General features: G+C 36.7%; 1 protein-coding gene across 2 annotated transcripts in view; it reads left to right on the top strand.

The window, feature by feature from the left end:
- UBR2 (ubiquitin protein ligase E3 component n-recognin 2) overlaps positions 1 to 21,482 on the top strand; it is a 145,914-nt gene extending 124,432 nt beyond the window's left edge. For both annotated transcript variants that reach the window (XM_036769122.1, XM_036769123.1), the window contains exons 35-47: positions 283 to 431; positions 703 to 758; positions 2,531 to 2,627; positions 2,958 to 3,025; positions 3,828 to 3,963; positions 5,373 to 5,463; positions 10,615 to 10,745; positions 12,229 to 12,337; positions 14,009 to 14,065; positions 14,834 to 14,911; positions 15,232 to 15,402; positions 16,450 to 16,551; positions 18,871 to 21,482. In XM_036769122.1, the coding sequence (XP_036625017.1) occupies positions 283 to 431; positions 703 to 758; positions 2,531 to 2,627; positions 2,958 to 3,025; positions 3,828 to 3,963; positions 5,373 to 5,463; positions 10,615 to 10,745; positions 12,229 to 12,337; positions 14,009 to 14,065; positions 14,834 to 14,911; positions 15,232 to 15,402; positions 16,450 to 16,551; positions 18,871 to 19,012 (1,387 nt within the window). In that variant the 3' untranslated portion in view covers positions 19,013 to 21,482. The remainder of the gene's footprint in view (positions 1 to 282; positions 432 to 702; positions 759 to 2,530; positions 2,628 to 2,957; positions 3,026 to 3,827; positions 3,964 to 5,372; positions 5,464 to 10,614; positions 10,746 to 12,228; positions 12,338 to 14,008; positions 14,066 to 14,833; positions 14,912 to 15,231; positions 15,403 to 16,449; positions 16,552 to 18,870) is intronic.
- The last annotated feature ends 1,763 nt before the right edge of the window (positions 21,483 to 23,245 follow it).

Raw genomic sequence — 23,245 nt, 5'->3', positions numbered from 1 at the left:
ATTAAGGCCTACTTGGTAAATCATAAAGTTCTTCAATATACTCCTGTGTTTTCAAAATTAAACATTGTATGTGATTCTGGTTAATGTGCTTTTTTTCCTCTCACAACAAAGATATATATAGCTGATTCGCATTTGCATATGTGAAGTACATTGTGAAAAACTTCATATTTTTAAAAACTTACAGATTGAACAAATAGAGGGAATAGTATCCAAGAAAACATGCTTTCAAATTAATGTGAGTGTACAGTATTTTGGAACTAATGCCATACTTGTCCATCTCAGGAACCCATATTCTGAAAGTATTAAAGAAATGCTAACAACATTTGGAACAGCCACTTACAAAGTAGGACTAAAGGTTCACCCCAATGAAGAGGATCCCCGTGTCCCCATAATGTGTTGGGGTAGCTGTGCATATACTATTCAAACCATAGGTAAGTAGTTGACCTCTATAAGGCCCACCGTAAGTCAGAATTTATAGTAATGTAAATGAAAGTTATAGAACTACGTCAGCAATAATATCCATATTGACAGATTATAAATTATGAATGAACATTAAAAAAAAAATTTCACCTTGGGGACTATGACTTCGTATAGTTCAGAAGTAACACCATTTCAGTTTTAGTTCTTCAATATTAAAATATTACAATGAAGTGACTTAAAAATTCTCGCACCTAAATTTGACCATTATATTGCTTTCTGTAGAAAGGATATTAAATGATGAAGAGAAACCATTATTTGGTCATTTGCCTTGCCGACAGGTAAGATCTCACCTTTCCCTTGTTTCTGTGAAAGTTGTGGATGGGGTAAGTTTCAGCTACTGTTTAATGGTTTTTTTTTTAATTATGAAATAGCCACTTATATTTGGTTTCACCCCCTTTGTATTACAATCTGTTCTCATATGGTACTTAAAATTATTTTATTTACTTTTCATGAAGACTTAATAGGCTTCATCAGTTCAGCATATGCTGAGTTTCTGCTATGAACACAACAAAAAGAAAAAATGAAACAAAACAAAACAAAAAAACAGACCATCTGCCTTGCTCTAGAGCAGAAGTGTCAAACACACAGCTGGGACCCATGGGGCCCAAAGCAGATTAAAATGCAGTTGGGAGATCTTTAACAAAATAAGTAAAAAGAATATAGTAAATCATAAATAATAATAGATTTTAAAAGTAAGTCAGTATGCAGCCTGCAAGGATCTTTCTGTATAAAGTGGTGGCCCTTTTTCTCCTTGAGTTTGATACCTGCTGTAGAGGGTCTTCAAGGGTAATAAAACCTGAGGACAGGAGTGGCAAGGGTGTCTATGAGGAGAAGTGGAGCCCTCTTGGATGAAACATACTTCTTTTCCTGTGTGGCAGTTGTAGATGCGACTGAGTTCTTATTTTGGCCATAAATAAGTAAATTAGTTCCCTTGAGCTCTTGTTCCTATGTTAATAAATCACTGAAATCGAAAATAGACATCACTTATATGGCAGCATAGCCGCCAACTGGCCGATGTTCCCTGTTCTCACCGTTACCCTTTGGGGACTTGAAGGAATAATTGCGGCATCAGAAATATTGTTCCTGTCTTGTTGCATTCCTGTGTCTCTTAAACCCTTCTATAATAAGTTGGTGGAGTAGCAACCCACACCTGAATGAGTTGTTTCGAGTACAACAATATGCTTTTGCTTCTGGAGGTGAGAAGTGGAAACAGTGAGTGGTCAGAGCTGTATTGAATGGAAAGAAAATCTAGTTTATTCAGCCCGCTTGAGGTACAGTGTTGGGCAGGTATTTTTCAGTCTTTTAAACTTTAGGGGGTCCTTTCTAAGTGTAGTCTATTGTTGTTCTGCAGTTGTTACTGTTGTTCAGTCTTTTCAGTCATGTCCAACTCTTAGTGATCCCATTGGGGGTTTTCTTGGCAAAGATACTGGAGGGGTTTGCCATTTCCTTCTCCAGCTCATTTGACAGATGAGGAAACTGAGGCAAACAGAGTCAGACAGCTGGGAAGTATCTGAGACTAGATCTGAACTCAGAAAGATGAGTCTTCCTGACTCCAGGCCTGGCACTCTATCCACTGTGCCACCTAGCTGCCCTGTAACATGGTACTTTTCTATAATTCCTCTAGAAGTCTGTATTTTCTCAGAGTTAAGTTTACCTCCCCTTAGCTTATTACTATCCGTTGGTGTCTGTGTATGTACGTATGCATGCATGCATGTAGGCATGTATGTACATGTGTGTATAAACATGCCCCATTCCTCTTCTTATCTCAAACACTAAAGCCCTTCAGAGACACAATTCCATTCATCCAAGTCACAATCAAGACATTATCTGCTACACCATTTGTATGATATTTTTGGCATTTATATAACTGAAGTATTACCTTTTTGGGGCAAATCAAAAGGCTGGGAAGTAATATGAATTTACTGTAGTGATTTCCCAAATAGAACAAAATTTTCTCTTCTACATTTTAAATAGTTGTTTCTGAAGAAATAGAAATAATTCATCTGTGGCAGTTTTTCTTAATAGTTAGATTTCCGTTTTCACATTTCAGGACGACTGTCTCAAGTCATTAACAAGATTTGCAGCTGCACATTGGACAGCAGCATCATTTTCAGTGGTGCAGGAACATTTTTGTATACTTTTTGCATGTAAGTTTTAATATATTGAAATGTTTTTGTTAAATAACGAATATAAAATAATATAATAAATATTCATTTTACTTAGTGAAATAATTTTTTTCACATTTCAGCATACTTTTTTAGTAGAGCAAGCCCTGAAATAATAGTTGAACATATATCCCTTTCAGAACAAACTAAATTCTGTTTACCAGTTGTTTATTACAGATTCATTTGTGTCTTGTGGAAAAGTAGATTTAGATAGATTTTTTTATTAAGTTTTGAAATGAAAACTTGGTGTTGCTATATGTGATCTCTATGAATTAATTTATGTACTAATTCAGTTTTGTTTTTACTCTTCAGCACTAGTGCCTAATGAGAAATATGGAAATCTTCCATGCATATTAGATATTGACATGTTTCATTTATTGGTGAGTGTGTTCATGGTATTCCTTTCTATAAAGCTGGGTTACCCACATGGTTAAATTGGTCAAGAGCAGATATGGTGGTGGGTAGGGAAGGATTATCACTTGTAATTATTACTATTTTAGATTTTTTTTTTTAAGAGTTTGATTGTTAAAATCTCTTTTGGAAAAGCTATAAAAAAAGTACTGAGAAAGAGAACTGTTAGTTAAAAGAGTTTTAGCGGTTGGTATCAGGAGTCTTCAGTTCTAGTTCTGAGTCAACATTAAGGACTAAAATACACTCTGTGACTTGAGCAAGTGACTTAACTTTTCTGTGCTTCAGCTACCTATCTGATGCGTAAGTTTCCATCCACTCTACTTAATTCACAGTGTAGTTGTGAGAATATATGGGATAATATTTACAGTTTTTATTGCATTAAGGAAGATGTAGGACAAATTAAATGATTTAGGACAGAATGTTCATCTCAGATCCTTTGGTTCTTAGGTGATTATTGTTGGCCAAGGATGAGTGAGAATTCCAGTTTGTGTTCTCTACTAAGGAAGATCACTTGATGAGATGATGATTATTAGATTATAAAATAAAGAAATGTAGAAAACACTCTAGTTAAAGAAAGTGAAGGAAAATTGAAAATAAAAACCAAGAGGCACACAGTAGAGTACCTATTTCATAGATCGTCCTGTTTCTGTCCTTTTATCTATGAAAATGTACATGGCTATTGATGACTGTCATACTCATAATTTTAAAAAATAAAGGAAGAAAATGAGGTGAACATATTTTTATCCTTAAAATATCATATCTCTTTCCCAGGTGAGCTTGGTACTCTCGTTCCCTGCTTTGCAGTGTCAGGACTTTTCAGGGTTTAGCCTCACCACTGGAGATCTTCACATTTTCCATCTTGTCACTATGGCACACATCGTACAAATCTTACTTACCTCATGTACAGGTAATGACTTCTGCTTACATTCTTTTGATAATTTCTTTCAGAAAACACTGAGTTAATCTCACAGTGTTTTTTTTAATACCTAAAAGATGAATAATAATGTAAATTATAATTGGATAACTCTGCAAATAAAGTGTTTTGGAGTTGGAGCAATTCATTTTTCCAATGAATAAATTAAAATTCTATGGAGAGATGACATTTTATTTTTATTTGTTGCCTTAAAAAGAAATTCTCACTTGTTATGATACCATCTACATTTAAATTAGTATAGTGCAAATAAGTTACTAAGCAAATTTAGTTGGTTGCATTGATTTTCAGTTTTCAGTTTCTAAATAGAACATTTAACAACCCCAAAAAAATTCTCTTGAAGCACATTTAGTTATGTCAGTATCTTAAATACTTGTTGATAGTACAGAAAGGGGTGGTGTATGTAAGTCCTGAGAGTTTACAGTGTAATAGCTGTACTGCTAATACATGAAGATTCACATAAGATCTGTTTTTTACAACAAATTTTAAAAGAATGTATTGAGTCAGTTTTACTCAATGGATGAGGATATGAAGAAATTTAGACCTGATGTATCCAAATTTGACAGAAGATTAAATATTTGACAGAAACCAAAGAGGTCTTTTACTAATCATGTTAATATTTTGGTTTTTTGTTAAAGTTAATTTTAGTCTACTCTGATTAGCACTTATACATTATTATTTCTAAATACATTCCATTGGTAATTTCTTAGTTCATTTATTCGTAGGTTTTTTTGAAATACTTTTCTCACTTACGCTGGAAATTCTTTGGGAGAGAGCATATGATTAAATATAGGCAGTGGGGAGAAAAGAGGCTCAAGTGGACTGAAGTGGACATAGTATAAGAATGGACTGCAGGACAGGTTCAGAGAGGAGATAAAAGTTAAAGATGAACTGCAGCATGATTTCTAGTGGAGTCAAGGCAAATATTCGGGGTTGGTTTGTCTTTAAGGAGAGTTAAGGAACCCAGGCAGTTCTTTCTTAACCCCTATCTCCTAATAGCTATGCTCCTCTCATCATAACTCCTTTTTCTCCAAAAGATGCAGTTTTTCAGAGCTAATCTCAGAGAAACAGCCTTGAGTCATAATCAGTATTTCATTACTTAACTAGTTTCTTAATGAATACATTATTCTGCCCTAGCAGAAACCTTTTTTGGTCCCTGGGTGGCCTGCTTATTGAGCTGAGGATGACCCTTTTTGTGTGTTTTCAGATTCTGCTCATCCTAAGTAACTAGGGAAGAGGGAATATGGAAGTAAAGCACCCCATCTCAAGCGTTTTACTTGAGGTCATAAAGTGCTCGATGTTATTTGGAAATTAATTGGTGGTGTTTCATTTTCAGTATACCTTGCTGGCAAATATAGTATACTAATATTTCCTTATCTTTTTAGAAGAGAATGGTATGGACCAAGAAAATCCTACTGGTGAAGAAGAGTTAGCAGTGCTTGCTTTGTACAAAACACTTTGTCACTGTGCAGGAAGGTAACATCTGTTCTACACAGAAAGCATGTTGCTCTTGTACATGAGCTTTACCATGTGAAAAAGGTTGTTGACATGCTGTAAATGCTTGTAATGTAGCATTTTTTATTTTTACGTTTGAATTCCTTGTGATGCAGTTAGGTAGCACTTTTAACCCTTCCCATTATAAGTAGGTGAACCATACACCTTGCATTGTCAGTGAGACCAAGGAGTGGAGTTGAGCCTTTTTGCCTGTCGTTGCATGAACAGTGAGTGGCAAAGTGAGTAGAACTCAGAATCAGAAGCACTTCCTGCCTCCCTCAGATATCATCCAGTTACTTTCTTAACCACCCATGTCAGTGATTCCCTGATTGAGCAGCACTTGAGGCTGCTTGCTATAGAAAATACAAAGAGGTACCAAGAAATTCTCAAAACAAAATTATTTTTAATTCAATTAGACTTTTTCAAGTGGTTGTTTTCCCTACTTAAATAGTTACTCAGCAATCCCAAAACTTTGTTACCAACAGTTAAGATCAGAAGGGATTCTTTTCATTAACAAGGGTTCCCTACAACTTTTAAAAAGTGACTTTCCCTTTTGCATTTTAAATATTTACTTTACAATAGCACACAGTTACACAATTTGTGGACACTTACAAATATGTACATAACTGTTGGTGCTCTAATGTGAGATCTTTGACCAGGGCCTGAATAGACTTATAACTTAACCTGGGGTCTGTGAACTTGTTTTTGTTTTGTTTTTTAATGTAACTATATTTCAATATAACTGGTTTCTTTGTAATCCAATGGATTTCTTTTCTACATTTAAAAACCTTATTGTGATAATGGTTCCATAAGCTTCATCAGACTGCCAAAGGGGTTCATGTCACAAAAAAGATTAAGAACCCCCTGAACTACATGACCTCAGTCACACCAGTATTTACATTATTGCTCTAAATGAAGGTAAAAGAGAAAGGGAAGTTGTAGTTAAATGCAAGAACTGCTCACAGGTTCTTCTTAGAGAGGAAAATAATGAGAGTTAGTGGAATTTATTTTGTTGTGCATCCAAAGGCAACAAGAAAAGTCATTTTATGGGATTTGGTCAGCTCATGGCACTGTCCATCATGAGCATTCATAAACAGACCACTTTGAAGACCATTGTCATTAACCCACCACCATCTGTTGAAGAAGACTAGGAGGTAGAGAAATTATAGAAAGAACAGGGGGCAGCTAGGTGGCACAGTGAGTAAAGCACCAGCCCTGGAGTCAGGAGGACCTGAGTTCAAATCCGGCCTCAGACACTTGACACACTTACTAGCTGTGTGACCTTTGGCAAGTCACTTAACCCCAATTGCCCTGCCTTCCTCCCTTCAAAAAAAAAAAAGAAAGAAAGAAAGAACATAAACCCAACAAATGAAATCAACACAAACTTGATGACTTTAATGCAAAGTTGGGAAAAGTAGGGACTGCCAAAAAATTTACTGGAAAATGTGACTCAGTATTAATAAACAAAAAAGGCCAAAGGTTTGTAGATTACTTATGTGAACCTCTCACCTGTACTCTGTGTATCAGAAATACTTGTTTCAATAAGGGAGTTAGGTACTGGATATGATGAGCATTAAAGAACATCACAAAAATGAAAATATATTCTAATAGGCAGGAAATAACCAATTACAAATATGAGAGTCTTTTCCAAATCAGCTGCTTTTGTATAGTCAGACTTGACTTTTCATTGACTTTTTAGAATGTGTCAAATTGAGAATTAAGATAGAATTAGGAGAAAAGAATTAGAAATTAGAAGAAAGAATAAAGATGAGAAGGTAATCCATAAAATTAAAGCAACTCCAACCTATTTAAACAATCTATTGATAGTGGGTGGGAAATTGACATATATTGTAATTTTTTAAGGAAGTTGAACCAGTGTAAATCAATTGCACAATAAGGAAGCCAAAAGAAATTCTTTTAGCTTGTAAACACTTGCTCTCATTGTCATGTAGAGCAAATTGGTTAATACCAATTTAAAATATAAACTTGTTTGAAAAAATCTTTTGGAGAAGAGTGGTGGAAGATTATGAACCATATTGTTTCATAAAATAGCAAGAAATTGTGGAGAAAACACAAGTTAAGAGCTTGGAAAAAGATAACAATTTAGCCAAATCAGCTTGATAGGATTTTAGAAGGAAACTTAGAACAACATATAAAAAAGGAAAAGAACTAGCAAGCTTCTGGTTATAATATCTGATATTCATAATTATATTTTAATTATCATTAAAAACTATTCTTTCTGTTAGTGATGGTGGACCCACTACATTTACATCATATCAGTCTTGATCTGCTGTGTAAAAAAGTAGAAATAGTACTAAAGAAAATAAAACTGAAACCCGTCTAGACTAGACCAAGTACGCATAGAGGTGGCACAATTTTGAGAGATCAATCCTGAAGATACCTGAAAGAGGGGGAACATACCAAATGAAGAAAGTCACAGACATAATTGCTACTAATGAAAAGTGATTAAGAACAAAATCAGTGTCCAATAATCTCTATGTCTGTTCTCTCATCTTTAGAAAATACAAGAATAATCTATACACTTATCAAAGGCATCCAAATGAAAGTATGAAAAGGGAACAGATTTATTAATCAAAATTTTATTGATGACTTTTCTTTTTATATTAGTCATTTCCAAATATATTCTCTCCTAAATCCCTTGACCCAGTGAGCCTTCTTTAACAAAGGAAAAAGCCTAGTATTTGATAAGCCCAAAGATCCCAGCTGTTGGGAGAATTCTCACTATTTAACAAAGACTATTGAGAGAAAGGGAAAATAATCTGGCAGAAACTAGGTATTGGCCAAAATCTCACCAGCATATACCAAAACAAATTCCAAATGTATTAGTCTAAGTCCGTGTGGCATATACATAAAGGATGACATCATAAATTAGAGAAGCAAGGAAGAAATTACCTTCCAGATTTATGGATAAGAGAAGAGTTCATAACCAAACGAGAGATAGAGAGGGTCACAGAAAGTAAAATGGACAGTTTCGATTACATGAAATTAAAAAGTTTTTGCACAAAAACAAGGCAAGATTAGAAGAGAAATAGGTAAATAAGAAAAATCTTTGCAGTAAGTTTCATAAAGCTTTCATTTCTAAGATATATAGAGAACTAACTCAAATTTATAAGAATAAGCATCATTCTCCATTGGATAAATGGTCAAGGATATGAACAGTTTTTTTTTTGGAGGAAAAAATTCAATCTATCTATAGACAAATGAAAAAGTGCTCTAAATCAGTAGTGTCAAAATATGGCCTGCAGGCCTAATGTAGCCCAAAGCACTTCCAGGTATAACCCAAACCAGATTAAAATATAATTGGGAATGATTTAACAAAACAAAACAAAAATACAGTAAAACACAGATAATACATTTTAAAACTTAAGTTAGTATGTGGCCTGCAGGGATCCTTCTGTACAATTTAGTGGTCTTTGTTTCTATTTAAGTTTGATATTAGTATATCTATAGATTTTATATATACATATGTATATGATACTATTATATCAATGTATTATATCTAAATCACTAATAATTAGAAAAATTAAAAATTAAAACAACTTTGAAGTTTCGCCTCACATCCATCAGATTGTCAAAGTTAACAAAAAAGAAAAATGACAAATCCTGGAGGAGCTATAGGGAAAATGTACGGCTGGTGGAATGGTGAATTATTCCACTCACTCTGGAAAGCAGTTAGAAACTGTGCACAAAAAGCTACTATGTATTTACCCTTTGAACCAGCAATTCCACTCCTGGGTCTGTACCCCAAAGAGATTAAAGAAAACAGATAAGGACCCATACATAGAAAAATATTTATAGCCGTTCTCTTTTTGGTGGCAAAGAGTTGGAAACTGAGAGGAGGATGCCCATCAATTGGAGAATGGCTGAACAAGTTATATGAATGTGATGGAATACTATTGTGCTGTAGGAAATGATTAAGGGAATGATTTCAAAAAAAGCTGGGAAGATTTGTATGAATTGATACAGAATGAAGTGAGGAGATCAAGGAGAACAATTTATACAATAACAGAAATACTGTGAAGACAATCAACTTTGAAGGTTTTAGGAACCTTGATCAACACAATGACCATGATTCCAGTGGACTCATAATGAGACAGGCTGCTCACCTTATAATAGAGAGGTGATGAACGTAGAGTTCAGGGTCAGACATTTTGGACATGGCCAGTGCACATATTTGTTTTGCTTGACTCTACATGCTTATAAGAGGAGATTTTGTTTTTTCTAGCTTTCCCAGTTTAGAGCAGGGCAGGAAGATGGGAGGAAGAGAAGGAAATCCTGATTTAAAAATATAAAATTCAATTGGAAAAAACCCAACAGTTAAGAAAAACCATAGCAGATTATTTATCGAAATAGAATGCAAGAGTCCACTACATTTATTGTTTGTTGCCTTTTTTTAAAAAAAGCATTTAAATTATGCAGTGTACAGTCTACAAAATCTGACATCAGAAAACTGTATAAATGGAAAGGGAGGTGGGCTTAACACGTAGTGAGAGCAAGGAATAACCAAAGCATAGCTCATTGATACTTGTGTAATATTAAGTAAAGCATCACACATATGTTTGATTGACCTCCTGTGGTGGAATTACAGGTGAACATGGACATGAATTGCACACAGTGAACATTTTGGATGAACTATTAGAGGCAGTGTCCACATTAGCAAAATCACAAGTCTAGCAAACTTGATAAAAAATTTATTTTACAGCATCTTTTCTATAAGCCAGAGAACACTTATATGAGTCAGTAACATTTTGAGGAAGATGGAAGGGTCAAGGCAAGATTTTATAAAATCAAATAATAGTAGCATAAAGTCACTGACATAGGTTCTAGGGTATCTGATTTATTCTGGGTACTGTAACCTGCCAGAGCCCAGCTGGGGAAGACCCTGTCTATCATGTATATCAAGAAAGTAGTTAGAGCCGTACATGAGACTTGAACATTATGGCTTATACCTGCTGTCCTGCATGCTAGGTGGTATCATTAGCTTAGTAAACTGCCTCTCTGAAATAGATCTAGCCTCAGACTCAACTGTTCCGCCTTATTTTTATTCTATGTTCTAACTAAAGTGACCGTTTCTTGTTACACTTCCCAATAACAATTCATTTTGTACTTAAGTGCCTTGAAAGAAATTCCCTCAGGCTGGCATCTGTGGAGGAGTGTCAAAGCTGGAATTATGCCTTTCCTGAGATGCTCTGCCTTGTTTTTCCATTACTTAAATGGAGTACCTGCCCCATCTGAAATCCAAGGTAAATTACTGAGTTATGAGTTATTGGAAAACTTGTTCTGTCATTTTGCTGTGAATATTTGAGGAAAGATTGATTCAAAAGAATGAAAACAAATTAAAATTACTAGCTGCCTGACTCTGAGCAAATCACTTTACTGCCATCTGCCTCAGTTTCCTCATCTGTAAAATGGAGATAATAAAAGCACTCACTTCTCAGGGTTGTTGTGAAGATAAAATAAATCATATTTGTATAGGAATGTATAAATTATACTACAGTTATTCACTGTCATTTACATTAATATTGTACTGCTTCATGGAGAGATTGAAGTTCTCACTTGTATAGATCTAATTTGACGTACTATTCCAAGTGTACAATATCAAAAGCATCTTTAAGCAGCTCAATAATGTCTGTAGATTTTTTATATCTTTTATTTAATGTTACTAAAGATAGAATTAAAAAAAAACTAAGCCAGTTTCAAGTACCATGAACCTTAAAATATATGTGGAAGTTGTAATTCAACATCCCAGCAGTTCTCAATAAGATCAGTTTAAATGTTGTTTTGATTGCATGTTTTACTGTTCTTTTGGATACTTTATTTATACTTTATTCATTTACCAAGTAACAAGTCTGAATGTGGCCATACATCATAAGCCAAAAGGAAAGAGAAATGACATCTAAAAATAGTCCAAGACTTATGATGAAACATGCTGCTTCACCTCCCAACAGAGAAGGGATAGGCTCAGGAGATAGATTAAAGTATAGAGTTTTTGGAAATGGCCAATGTGGGAATTTGTTTGGCTTGACTATGCATATTTGTTACAAAAGTTTAGTTTGTTTTTTTCTTTTTCAAGGGGCAGGGGGAGAAGGAAGAAGTGAGAAGGAATGAAATAGATTTTTGTTAATTGAAAAAAATTAAATTTTAAAACATTTAAAAATTTAAAATAGTCCAAACTCCTGAAACATTTACAATTCATGACAAATAGAATATCTATTTTAACCGTTAGCTTTTAGCAAGGATACACCCATCTCTCACAATGACATTTTAAATTTATATAAGAATCTTTACTTTCTAAAACACTGTCGTATTCTTTGTCTTATTTTATTCATATAATAGCCTCGTGAGCCCAGGTCTATTTGTAAAATATGTCTATTTTACAAAAGGCAAAACTGAGAGATCCGAAGAGGCTAAGTAATTTGCTAGAGGTAACACAGTAAGTCAGTGGCTGAGGCTGTAGTCTAAAGCACAGGTCTTTTAGTGTCCACGCCAATATTCTTTTCACAGTAGTAGGTTGCTAGTAATATGGCTCCATCATTTTTAATTTATCTAGAAAAGTTGGAATGTTTCCTCCTTTCTTTGTATTATTAGCTTTTTTAAAGGACCCTCCACTATTGATTTTTTTTTATTTTAATCCTCATAATATAGTTTTATTTGATGTTTATGCCATCTGTAAAATTTGTACATTTTACATTTTATCTCTTTTCTCCCTTTCTTATCTCCCTTTAGTAATTGGAGCAAATCAGTTTGAACATTTATGTAGCTATCTTTCTCTGCCAAACAACCTCATTTGCCTTTTTCAAGAAAACAGCGAGATAATGAACACGTTAATTGAAAGGTAACAAAAAAAAATTTCCCTTGGTTATAATTATCCTGAATTAAAGTGAAAAGTTCACTTGTTCTGTTAGGTTTATGTCTAGATGCACAGCATCTCTCCATCATAGACATAGGGCACCATGGGAACCTGTAGCTATGTTCTTACTGGAGGGCAGGGTATGACTGAGACCTTTGTAACAACCTGCCACAGAGCAGGTCATGCATTGTCCTGAGCAAAATCTAGATGAAACTTAGGAGTATTTGCAAAGCTTATCAATAACAAAAACAGAATGGAAAGAGGAATTTTTCACCTTATTAAAGCAACAAACCTTACAGACTTTAGTAAATAGAGTATAGAATCAGTATTGGATGGATTCTTAAATATCTACTCTGAGAATTCTGTATGAAAAGAAACTGAAGCCAAGAGAAGCTGGGCATTGTGTGACTTGCCCAAGGTCATAGACCTGTGGGGGATAGAGCTAAGACTGGAACCCAGACCTCCTGATGAGCAAACGTGCTCATTCTACCTCTGCCAGGTCCTCTCTGTGGTATGGGAATGAAGGTTGCAAAATCAAAATGAAGCTTGTCTATCTGTTTGTGCAACCTCAAAGAACCCTTACTTGGAACCATTTTGTAGTTGTTTGCAATTATACATGTGAAAGTAATAAAACTTTATTTTTTAATATCTCATAATCCATCCATGCCACTGATTCACAGTGGTTTTTCCTCAGTTAATTTGAATTCATGATACTTTCCTGGATTTGCAAATTCAAATACTGACCATTATGGTACAGTGAAAAGAGTAGTTTGCTTTGGAGTCAGAGGACCTGGGTTTGGATCCTGGTACTTCCTATCTGAGTAACCTTCAGTAAGTTGCTTAACTTCCATTGGACTCCATTTCCTCATCTGTAAAATGAAGGGGTTGGGCTAGATGGCCTCTAAGGTCCTTTCCAGCTCTAGAGAGCCATGATCTTGTGATACTGCATTCAGAAAATTTGCGCATCAAATACAGTATGTCTTCCATCTTTCTTTAGCATAAGGAGTATACTATTTTAAGCTAGGTGATTTCTTTCTTCAATACTGGATTTTAATAATTACTGCTTGGTAGCATAAATTTGTATTAAAATTTTCTCTTACTAGATGAAAGTGAGATCAGAGAAACTGAATAATTACAATTAGAACCAAAAACATACAATAGATTCCTGTTTAATAAACCCAAGGTCACAAAACATTGCTGAAGAGAATAATTCAATAAAAGTTAACAGCCATGCAGTTTTGCAGCACAGTAAAAGTGCAATTAGGTACTTATCTGACACCATATACTACAAATTCTGAGTGGATCTAAATGTTAAAATAATAATAATGACAAATTAAAAATTAATATCTATTGAAATCATGAAGAAGAATAAAGATCCTATCCCTCAAAAAAGATAAAAACATAAGAGGAAAAAATAGATATATTTAATTAGATCAGCTCAGAATGGGGCACAGAATCAAGTAGGCAGTTTTGGTTATCAAAAATTGTTACGTACTTTTAAACAAAATGTAAAGTGTATTGGAATTGCAGTTTAATGCAGTTTTATTTTTGCTTATGTGTTTAAATATTCTTTTGTTGATGGTTACCAAGATTGGACTTGGAAATTATAGTTCTGCTTTATTATAAATAAAAATATAATTTTTTTCCCCATTTAAGTTGGTGCAATAACAGTGAAGTCAAAAAATATCTGGAAGGTGGAAGACAAGCCATAAGGTAAGTGAAAGTATATAAGAAATCTGGGAGGAGGGGGAATGATAACCTTTTCATCTTAGTTTTATCTTGGTCATAGATTTATTATATAGACATTTTCCATCTATAAAAATGATAAGTCATAATTTAAAGGGATAAATTGACACTGAATGAATTACACATAGGCATGTTCCATTTTTGTATACAAAGTCAGCATTTCTTTTCACTGTTTTGGTAGTTGCTTCCATCCACTTAGGAGGAATTTGCTTTGGCTCAAGCTATTTTCTTTAGCACCAAGAATGCCACAGAGCATGAGCATTTAGTAAAAACAAAGTCATTGCTTAGTTAAGAAATTGCAAACTCTAGAAAAATTCATTTCTCTTACATTTCCTACTAGGCTTTTTTTTTTTTGAGAACTAGGCTTACTGTTTTGAGACATATAGGTTTGCCTTCCCTCTCTACTACCCCCTCATTTTGTTGTGAATTAGACTTCCAGGATGTTCGAGATCAAATAGTCTTCTAAGATATGCTTCAGATTGGCATCTTAAGTCTAGAAAGAATTACGTTTAAACTATCATTTTGTTGTTTGTTTTTTTAAGATATCCTCTGCTAAGAATTGTTGATAGCTGTTAATATATATGTACAACAGTGCCAGTACGGTGGCCTTATGGGTACAGTGGTAACTTGCTGTTGTCAAAGTTGGAAAAACTTCACTCTGGATTTGGATGTGTGTGGACCGTCTCAGTTATAACCTTAGGATCCTCATTAACATCATATTCTGTTTTGTTTTAGCTATGCAAGAGAGTCTAACAAACTAATAGACCTTCCAGATGATTACAGCAGCCTCATTAATCAAGCATCTAATTTCTCGTAAGTTTTTTGCCCTATTGCCATTTTAAGCCATGAAATCTGATGCCATTGGGAGCACTCAATCATTTTACATAAAGTTTGGGGGCAGGGTTCTAATTCCTTTTTGAGAACCATAAAATTAACCCTTCATAGTACTATTTAATTTCTAAGAATGTCTTCCCAACATGTTTTGGGATAAAGTACAAGGAAAAAACTTGTAACAATTAATTACCTAGAAGTTTTCAAAAACTCTATAATAAAAATTCTAGAGAAACCATAAAGCTCTAACCACACTTGTGTGTGTTAAAGAAATAACTTGTGTTTCCATTGGCCTTTGGAAGGTGCCCCAAATCTGGAGGGGATAAGAGCCGAGCACCCACCCTGTGCCTTGTGTGTGGGACCATGCTGTGCTCCCAGAGCTACTGCTGCCAGACTGAGCTGGAAGGGGAAGATGTTGGAGCCTGCACTGCACACACCTATACCTGTGGGTCTGGAGTAGGGATCTTTCTGAGGTAAGGACTTGTGTAGTTCTTAGCAGGATCATTCCAGGCTTTGTGGGTCCTTTTTCTTCCTTTCAGGACCTGAGATGTCTTTGAGACAACTTTTGAGACTATTGCAGCACAGTAACTTGGAGCCTATAAGACCTGAGTTCAAATTCTACCTCAGTTGTGTGACCCTGGGCAAGTCACTTAACCTCTCAGCCTCAGTTTTTTCATCTGTAAAATGAGGTTGATAAAACCACCTACTTCACAAGTTGTTGTGAGATTCAAATGAGCAAGCTGTAACATCTTAGAAAGAAAACATGATGTAAAGAAATATATGGTAGAAAAAAAGATATAAAAAAAATAAATAAAAGGCAGCTAGGTGGTGCAGTGAGTAGAGCACTGGCCCTGGAGTCAGGAGGACCTGAGTTCAAATCCGGCCTCAGACACTTGACACATGTACTAGCTATGTAACCTTGGGCAGGTCACTTAACCCCAATTGCTCTGCCAAAAAGCAAAAAAATTTTAAAAAGATGAGCTAATCACTTTATAAGAGCAAGATGAACTGACTACCCAGATGCTCCATTGTTATCAATATCAAGAGAATTCAAGAAAGGCTCCAGAAATGTTGGATGAATCCCCTGTGCCAACCTATGGGAAAATATGGACAAGAATCACACAGGGTTGGTAGGCAAGAATGCAGTCTGCTTTGTTGGAGGGATCACAGATCCACTGGAGGATTGGAGTTTGAGTTTCTTTAAAATCTTTTCTTAAAAAACTACCCAGTTCCTGCCTTTGCTCCTCTTCTACTAATTCATAGCACATGCTAAACTATATTTTCATATTCTTGCATATTAATGACATATAATCATATATGATGGATACATGGGTTTGTGGTAGGAAAAGACCTCATTTTAGGTCAGCTCAGGTTATAATGAGGTCGTACTGATGTTTCCTAAGTAGATGCATACAAGACTTCATGTACATTCTGTTCAGTAGCAGGTTGCATTATGAATCTCCCATTTATCTGAAGTTATACTCAAACTTTGGTTACTAACACAGAATGTTTCTTTATAGAGTACGAGAATGTCAGGTGCTGTTTTTAGCTGGAAAAACCAAAGGCTGCTTTTACGCTCCTCCATACCTTGATGACTATGGAGAGACAGACCAAGGACTCAGGTAATACTGCATTCTTAGATAATGACATGGGTGGACCTTCACATAGTATTTACAGGTGGCACGGACCTTAGAGACTATCTTATGCAACACTCTCATTTTAAAGATGAAGAAACCCCCATTAGAGACGTAACTTACTTAATTAACATTATGTAGGTAGTAAGTAAAAGATCTAATGATAAATCCACTGTTAAACATGTTACACATCTGATGATATCATTGATTATATTTCTGGGTCTCCAGGGCCTCTTTTGCTCAGTGGGGAAAGAGATCAAGTTTGTGATCCTCTGAATGCCCTTAAATGACTGTTTCTTACCAAAATTTGGGGACCAGTTAGGCATAGTGTTGACCCAGTCCCAAGAAATCAGATGGGCACTGGTGCCAGAGTGATGGATGGATGGATGGTTTGGGCGGGGGATAGGGGACGTTGGGGAGGTAGGGATTCTTCTTCCCATGAGCCCTCAGTAATCCAAAAGAATCATTTTAGCATAGTGATATTGACAAAAAAGTACCTTCTTTTCCCATCCTTCACTTCTGATAACTGACCGACTTGTAGGCTACTATGTAACAGCATAGGGTAGTATTGTCTTAAATACGGAGGTTAAGATTACAGCCAGCGCTCCTGGTGGCATTGTGATAGAAGACTGACTCTGATTTAATTTAGGTAAGTGACAGAGATAAAGAACATGACTTACTAAGTGAGAGACATCAAGAGAGTGAGAATGAGTATATGTAACAGTAACACTCTTTGGAAGCTCTGCCAATTTTTTAAAGTGTGTGTGTGTACGTGTGTGTGTGTGTGTGTGTTTGTATGTATGTGTATATATAAAAGATGTATTTATTTATAAAAGATTTTTATATATAAGATTTATATATGTAAAAGATTATACATAACATATGTAATATTTGTGTGTGTACACGATTTATTTAAAGAACAAGGAAACCTCTCAGGGCATTACATGCTTTCCTTACCTTCCTTATCCATACCTCATCTTCCTCTTAACTCCTCCTGTGAAGAATTTCAGTGGACGGTTCCATTGTCTTTGCACAATGTGCTTTGCTCCCACAAGCACTTACTGCTGCTTCCAGAGGACATTACTACAGACCATGCCATTGCCCCCACAAAGGTTGGGGAGTGTTAGCTGAGGTAAATGACTGCCTTGCCATACATAAAGCACAGATACTGAGGACAGGGAGTGTGAGGAAGCTGTAGAGTAACTAAAGCAGGGCAGCTAAGTTATCTGTACCAGACACAGGAAGACATTCTGAGTGGTACCTCCTGACCCAAAGCTGCTATTTCATGATGATGATGGTGGTGATGATGGTAATAGCTCCCTTTATGTAGCACTATAAGATTTTCAAAGCACGTTCCTTATTACAGGCTTATAAAAGTGGGTATGACAAGTATTACTGTTGAATTTCTAAAGGAGAAGAATGCAGCTCAGTGACTTTTCCAAGGTCACAGAGTTGAGCCCAAGTCTCTGCCAGCCCCAAGGCTAGTATGTCACAGCTCACCGCTCCTCCTGCTGCCTGAGACTGCCATCCATCCTCTCCTGACTAGTTCTAATTGTCATCACCTAAATACATTTTTCTCCTTTCCTGTACATGTGCCCAACTCAGGTACTGACAGGAATACCCCTGGTTAAAGGGAGGAGAAAAAGGAGGACTGGGAGACCAGAAGCAGGAACTTGGTACCTTGTGTATAATAATTAGAGCTGCAGAATGGTGGTACCTAAATTAGAACTTGAGTGAGTCAGAGCTTTCTGCCTGCCTCCCCAGCTTCTGAGATTGAGTCACACTGGGCTTGGACAGCTATTTAGCTGTGTGACCCTGAATGACCTTGACCTCTCTGTGTTTCAGTTTCTTCATCCGTAAAATGAGGGGTTTGAACTTGATGACTTCTAAGGTTCTCTCAAGCACTGAATGACCCTATGGCCTTCAAAACAGTGTCCTGGTTCCATCTTTAATGGAACGATTTCCCTTGCTCCACTTTTAGGAGATAATTTACCACCAAAATGGACACTGTGATTATTAAATGAAGCTCTTGAAACAATCCCTTCAAATGCAACCTGACAGATAGTTTTCTGTCTGTCACAGCAAGGGAAATATAGACATTTTTCCCTTTCAGCCCATGGGCTGCTCCTGCCTGTCTAGCTACTTTTATCAGTCCTTTCAAGTTACCGCTAACAACCACAACAGCTAAACCAGAGTGAATTTTGCACAGGGACCGAAAATGCAAACTTGCCTTCTTCATTATTGTTAGTGGAGGGGAGAGAGAGAAAATATTGGAATGACTGTACCTAAGATGTTTCTCTCTTACAGGCGTGGGAATCCCTTACACTTGTGCAAAGAGCGATTTAAGAAGATTCAGAAACTCTGGCAGCAGCACAGTATCACAGAAGAAATCGGGCATGCCCAGGAAGCAAACCAGACGCTTGTTGGCATTGATTGGCAACATTTATAATCACTTAGCTTCGGAGAACATGAACTTTGATTTTTGTAACCCAGTCGGCTTTTCAGACGAGAGAGAGTAGAAAATAAGGTCTACTGAGTTTGAAAATAAATTCTTTATTTAAGCTTTTTTCCCCCCAGTTTTATTTTCAAAGTTTTTGGTTCCAGGGACTGGGTAAACAGCATCTTCCTTCAGCGGGTTCCTTCTGTCAGCACTGTTTGCACTACCCTTCCTTTGGATGAAACTTCTTGGGGTTGTAGCCCCCAATAAGGCACTTCCTTTTGCTGTTACAAGAGTGTGACTCTTTTTGGAAGCCTGCTTGTGAGTTTACTCACAAATGGAGAGACGAGACGATTGCCAAGATGGATATTTCCCCTAGTTGTCTTTGGCCATTCTCCAGTGATCTGAGCCATTTTGCATTATTTATTATCCTGCATTTCAGGCCTGAAGCTGATCACATTCAGGCAAGGAAATGAAGCAATTACGCCGTTGGGCGTGTGTCTGTGTGTCTGTATGTCTGTACATGTGTGTGCATGTGTGTGTTTGTGTGGGCAGACTGCCAAGTGACCTTTTTATCTCTTAGACTCCAGGTTTTCCCTGGGAAACTCTGTACACTTGGTGCGTGGTTTGCCTTCCAATTTTATTTTTCCTTCTGCTGAAGGAACAATAGCTTTAAAAGCAAAGCAGTTAAGTCTAACGTGTCTCTACTACATTGCACTGTTCCCAATGATTGTGTGAATGGCACGGGGGAGGGGAGGGCCACTTGGGGGAGGAGTTTTCCTGGAATATGCTGATTGGTTTTCAGTATTTTTAAAAGGTTGACATTGTATTTTTGAGGCTCTTGTTTTTTGGTGATTTTGAGATTCCGTGCACAAAGAACTCGCATTAAAGAGCTTTTTGAATAATTGGGGGGCAAAGGGGGGAGGGAGGGGTTGTGTAAGGAATATGCCGCTAATTTTTTTTCTTATCTTTTACTATCCTAGTTTTTCAGATGCAAATGCTCTTTGGCTTAATTTCCAGGAATAAATTATTGGAAATGTTTGCTCCTGGAATCAAAGCCTACAGAGGTTGAAAACTCAATGTTATAAGGATGTCTTTCCTCTACAGCATTTCTCTGGACTGATTTCCTTTCTACTTAACCTGCAGCACTCAATATTTTTCTCACCCGGCCCATGTCACAGTGGGCCCTTCTTTAAAATGATCATTCTTGGGCCTCGTCCACCCTTGCCTAGGACGTGGCTTCCTGGAAAGATGTCTGCTTCAGGTCTCTTTTATAAATATATGCTAGAATAGCACAGACACTCAGACTTGGTATACTGATATACCAGGAGCCTTTGAGATTTGCTCTTATGTGCTTGGAGATCAGCATGCCAGATGGTGCAAGGTGCAAATCAAGACTCTCCTTTCTTTCTAGGTCACCATGTTGGTAAAGGACTAATGAATACAGTGAATTTCCTTGTTTTTAACTATGTGAGTGACCCTTTCACCTATTTTTCTTTGGACCCCTGAGAAGTTAATCCTTTGAATGTCCATTATGACTCCCAAGTCATTTTTCAGGGGTTTTATAGAGTTAGTATTTTAAATCCTTTTTGCATACCACATGGTATGTACTGGGAGGAAATCCATGAGTAGGATTGCAAATCCAGACTTTGTAATAAAATAAACAGCAATGCAAAAGCAATGTAAAGTAGCCAGCATCAGCTCTGTTTCCTCTCAAAATAGTGTCTGAAAGGACTCCATCCTTTCTAAGAGCACTACTAAACCGTCTTCCTTCTTCTGACAGGCACACCTAGCTAAGAGCAGCAAGAAAGTCCAAACTGGAATCCAGTCACTCTCCACCTTTTCTTTGCCTTCAAGTAGAACTAAATCCTAATGTTTAGGCTGTGCATGGTGTAGACATTTTTTAAAACAGTTGATTCTGCCTCACCTTCCTTTAGGCGCTTCTCCATAGGTTCACAGAGTGCTTGTTTCAAATTGCAAGGCCAGTTTGACTTTTTTTCCCAAAAATATTATAAAGGTTTCAGTGTAGGCACTTCTTTAATACAAATACACCAGCTACTGTGCCTAAACCCCCAACATCCTGAGCTAGCAAAGAAAAATCGATTCTCTCAGGTTCCATTATCTAAAATAGTGAGGCTTAGTCGTCTTTGAGAGAATTATGAATTCGCATAAAATAGTAACATAGAGTTTTGAACTTTGCGAGGGTTTATTTGAGAGGGGAGGAGTTGGGTTTGTTCTTCAGCCTAGTCCTCTTCTTTCCATAATGAGCTATCTTTGTTCTATTATTTGTTCCGCATGTATTTATGTTCATTGTAGAAATGTTTATATAAACAAACTTTCAATATCAGGGGGAGTCATACCTGTTAATAAATTGGCTATAACTTTAAAATCTGTGGACAACTTGTAAAATTTGGAATGTATCATATGTAAAAAAGCTTAAAAGGTATCCAAATAAATGCTTTAGGTGTGGATGTTAACATCATATTGGCCTATTACCCTTTCTTAAGTTTATCATATTAAATGCTTCGGAACAGTTTTTACCCACTCACCTTGCTGATAATGTGGGGCATTTGTATTAAGCTGAAAATTAAAGTGATTATTTTCTTAGTGTCAGTTATAGCCATTAGCTGAACCCTTCTCTTCACCTTCTCAGAGAACGCTTGGTCATCACTTTGCTCGATTAAGGTGCACAGTAAGTAGGTGTGACAGCTTGTGACCTTTCTGCTTTGGATCATGACGGATCTCAGTCCAAGAAGGAAAGAGGGCTGGTGGGGGCCTCCCCACAGCCGAAGGACTTGGGTTTGGTTGGAAAAAGACTGAGGTTTCAACTCCTCTGGGAATTCTCATATTCTAGCTTCCTCATCTTAGGGCCTTATTCTAACTTGTTACCCCAGACGTTGCAGGCTTAAATGATCCTGTCTGAGAAAAAGAACAGAAGGTTTTCTTCTTCTGACAAATTTCCCAAAACGAGTTAATGGGAAAACAGAAGAAGGAGACACTTTACAAGAGAAATGCACTTTGTATCATAATCTTTCCCTTTGGGAAATTGAATAAAACCAAAAGGAAGTGGCCGGGGATGGGGGAGACTTGGATCAGTGAATTTAATCTCCAGGTTATGTTATTTGTCTACTTATCCTCCACTTTCAGAAGAGAGATGATGGTGTGTCCCCTTGCTCATGGTCCTGCATTCCCCTGTTCAGACTTTGTTTAATATGAGTTAGGAAGATCCCTCCTTCATCCTTCCCTCCTTCCACTTCCCAATCACCTTTGAGTTTAGTGATTTTTCAAAGACGCCCTGAGTTCTTTCTAACAATGTCCTGCCAAACCCTTTGAATCCTCATGGCTGCTGCCTTGGAGACCTACTCTTTTCTTGTCCCATCACCGGGAGTGAGTTTTGTTTAACCGTAAAAAGTGGAGGGAACTTAATCGTTGTCTTACCCTGTCTTGACTAAGCCGAAAACCTGCTAGCCTGGGTTGTGTCCCGCATTAAGATTGTCCTAGATGGGGTGGGAAGGTGCAGAGCTAGCAGTTAATCTTCTTAACTATATGAAGGTTACTCAAGGTTTATATGCCCTGAAGTTATCAACTAGCCATACTCAAGACCTGAAAAATAGAAGTTGTTCCATGTTCTCAGTCTGTACACAAATCCCTTATCCTTAGGTGTTCCAGATAAACTTACGGCTTCTATTTTATGATGGGTTTTATTTTACTTTTAAGTAATAAATCCCTACTTCCCTTAAAATTCTACTCTGGTGACTTACCATGGTGCCAAGGTGACTCGAGGTTCTTGGAAACCCGAAGGCCTGGAAAGGTTTCAAGTACAGACCTGACAACAAGGTTGTGTATCTGTTGCGGAAGGACCAGCCTGGCTCAGTTAAGAGAGGGGGATCATCATCGGATGCTGGGCCACCAAGTGATGAATTTTTTTCGGTCACAAAAACCCACGAAGGCTCTCTACTAAGATGAAGGAATTAATGTAGGGTGTGCCCCTGCCAAATCACAGACTTAGAGTACTGAAATAAAAAGTCCCTGATTTGTCCCCAGTATGGGGACAAATGTCAGACATGGACGTAGAACAATAAGTCAAACCAATTATCTACTAGATTTTAGGCCTTTTGAGGACAGAAGCTCTTTTATCTTTACTTCCTCCACAATGCCTGGAACTGTTTTGCATACAGCAGATAATAAATACAGAATTGAACTGCTCATTTGGAAGACTAGCTTTATACCGCTAGCGAAAGTGAG

The sequence above is a fragment of the Trichosurus vulpecula genome, chromosome 7, assembly GCF_011100635.1.
Source record: "Trichosurus vulpecula isolate mTriVul1 chromosome 7, mTriVul1.pri, whole genome shotgun sequence".
In the NCBI taxonomy this organism is placed as follows: Eukaryota; Metazoa; Chordata; class Mammalia; order Diprotodontia; family Phalangeridae; genus Trichosurus; species Trichosurus vulpecula.
The sequence above is the reverse complement of the archived record's forward strand: the minus strand, read 5'-3'. Positions and strand labels throughout refer to the sequence as shown.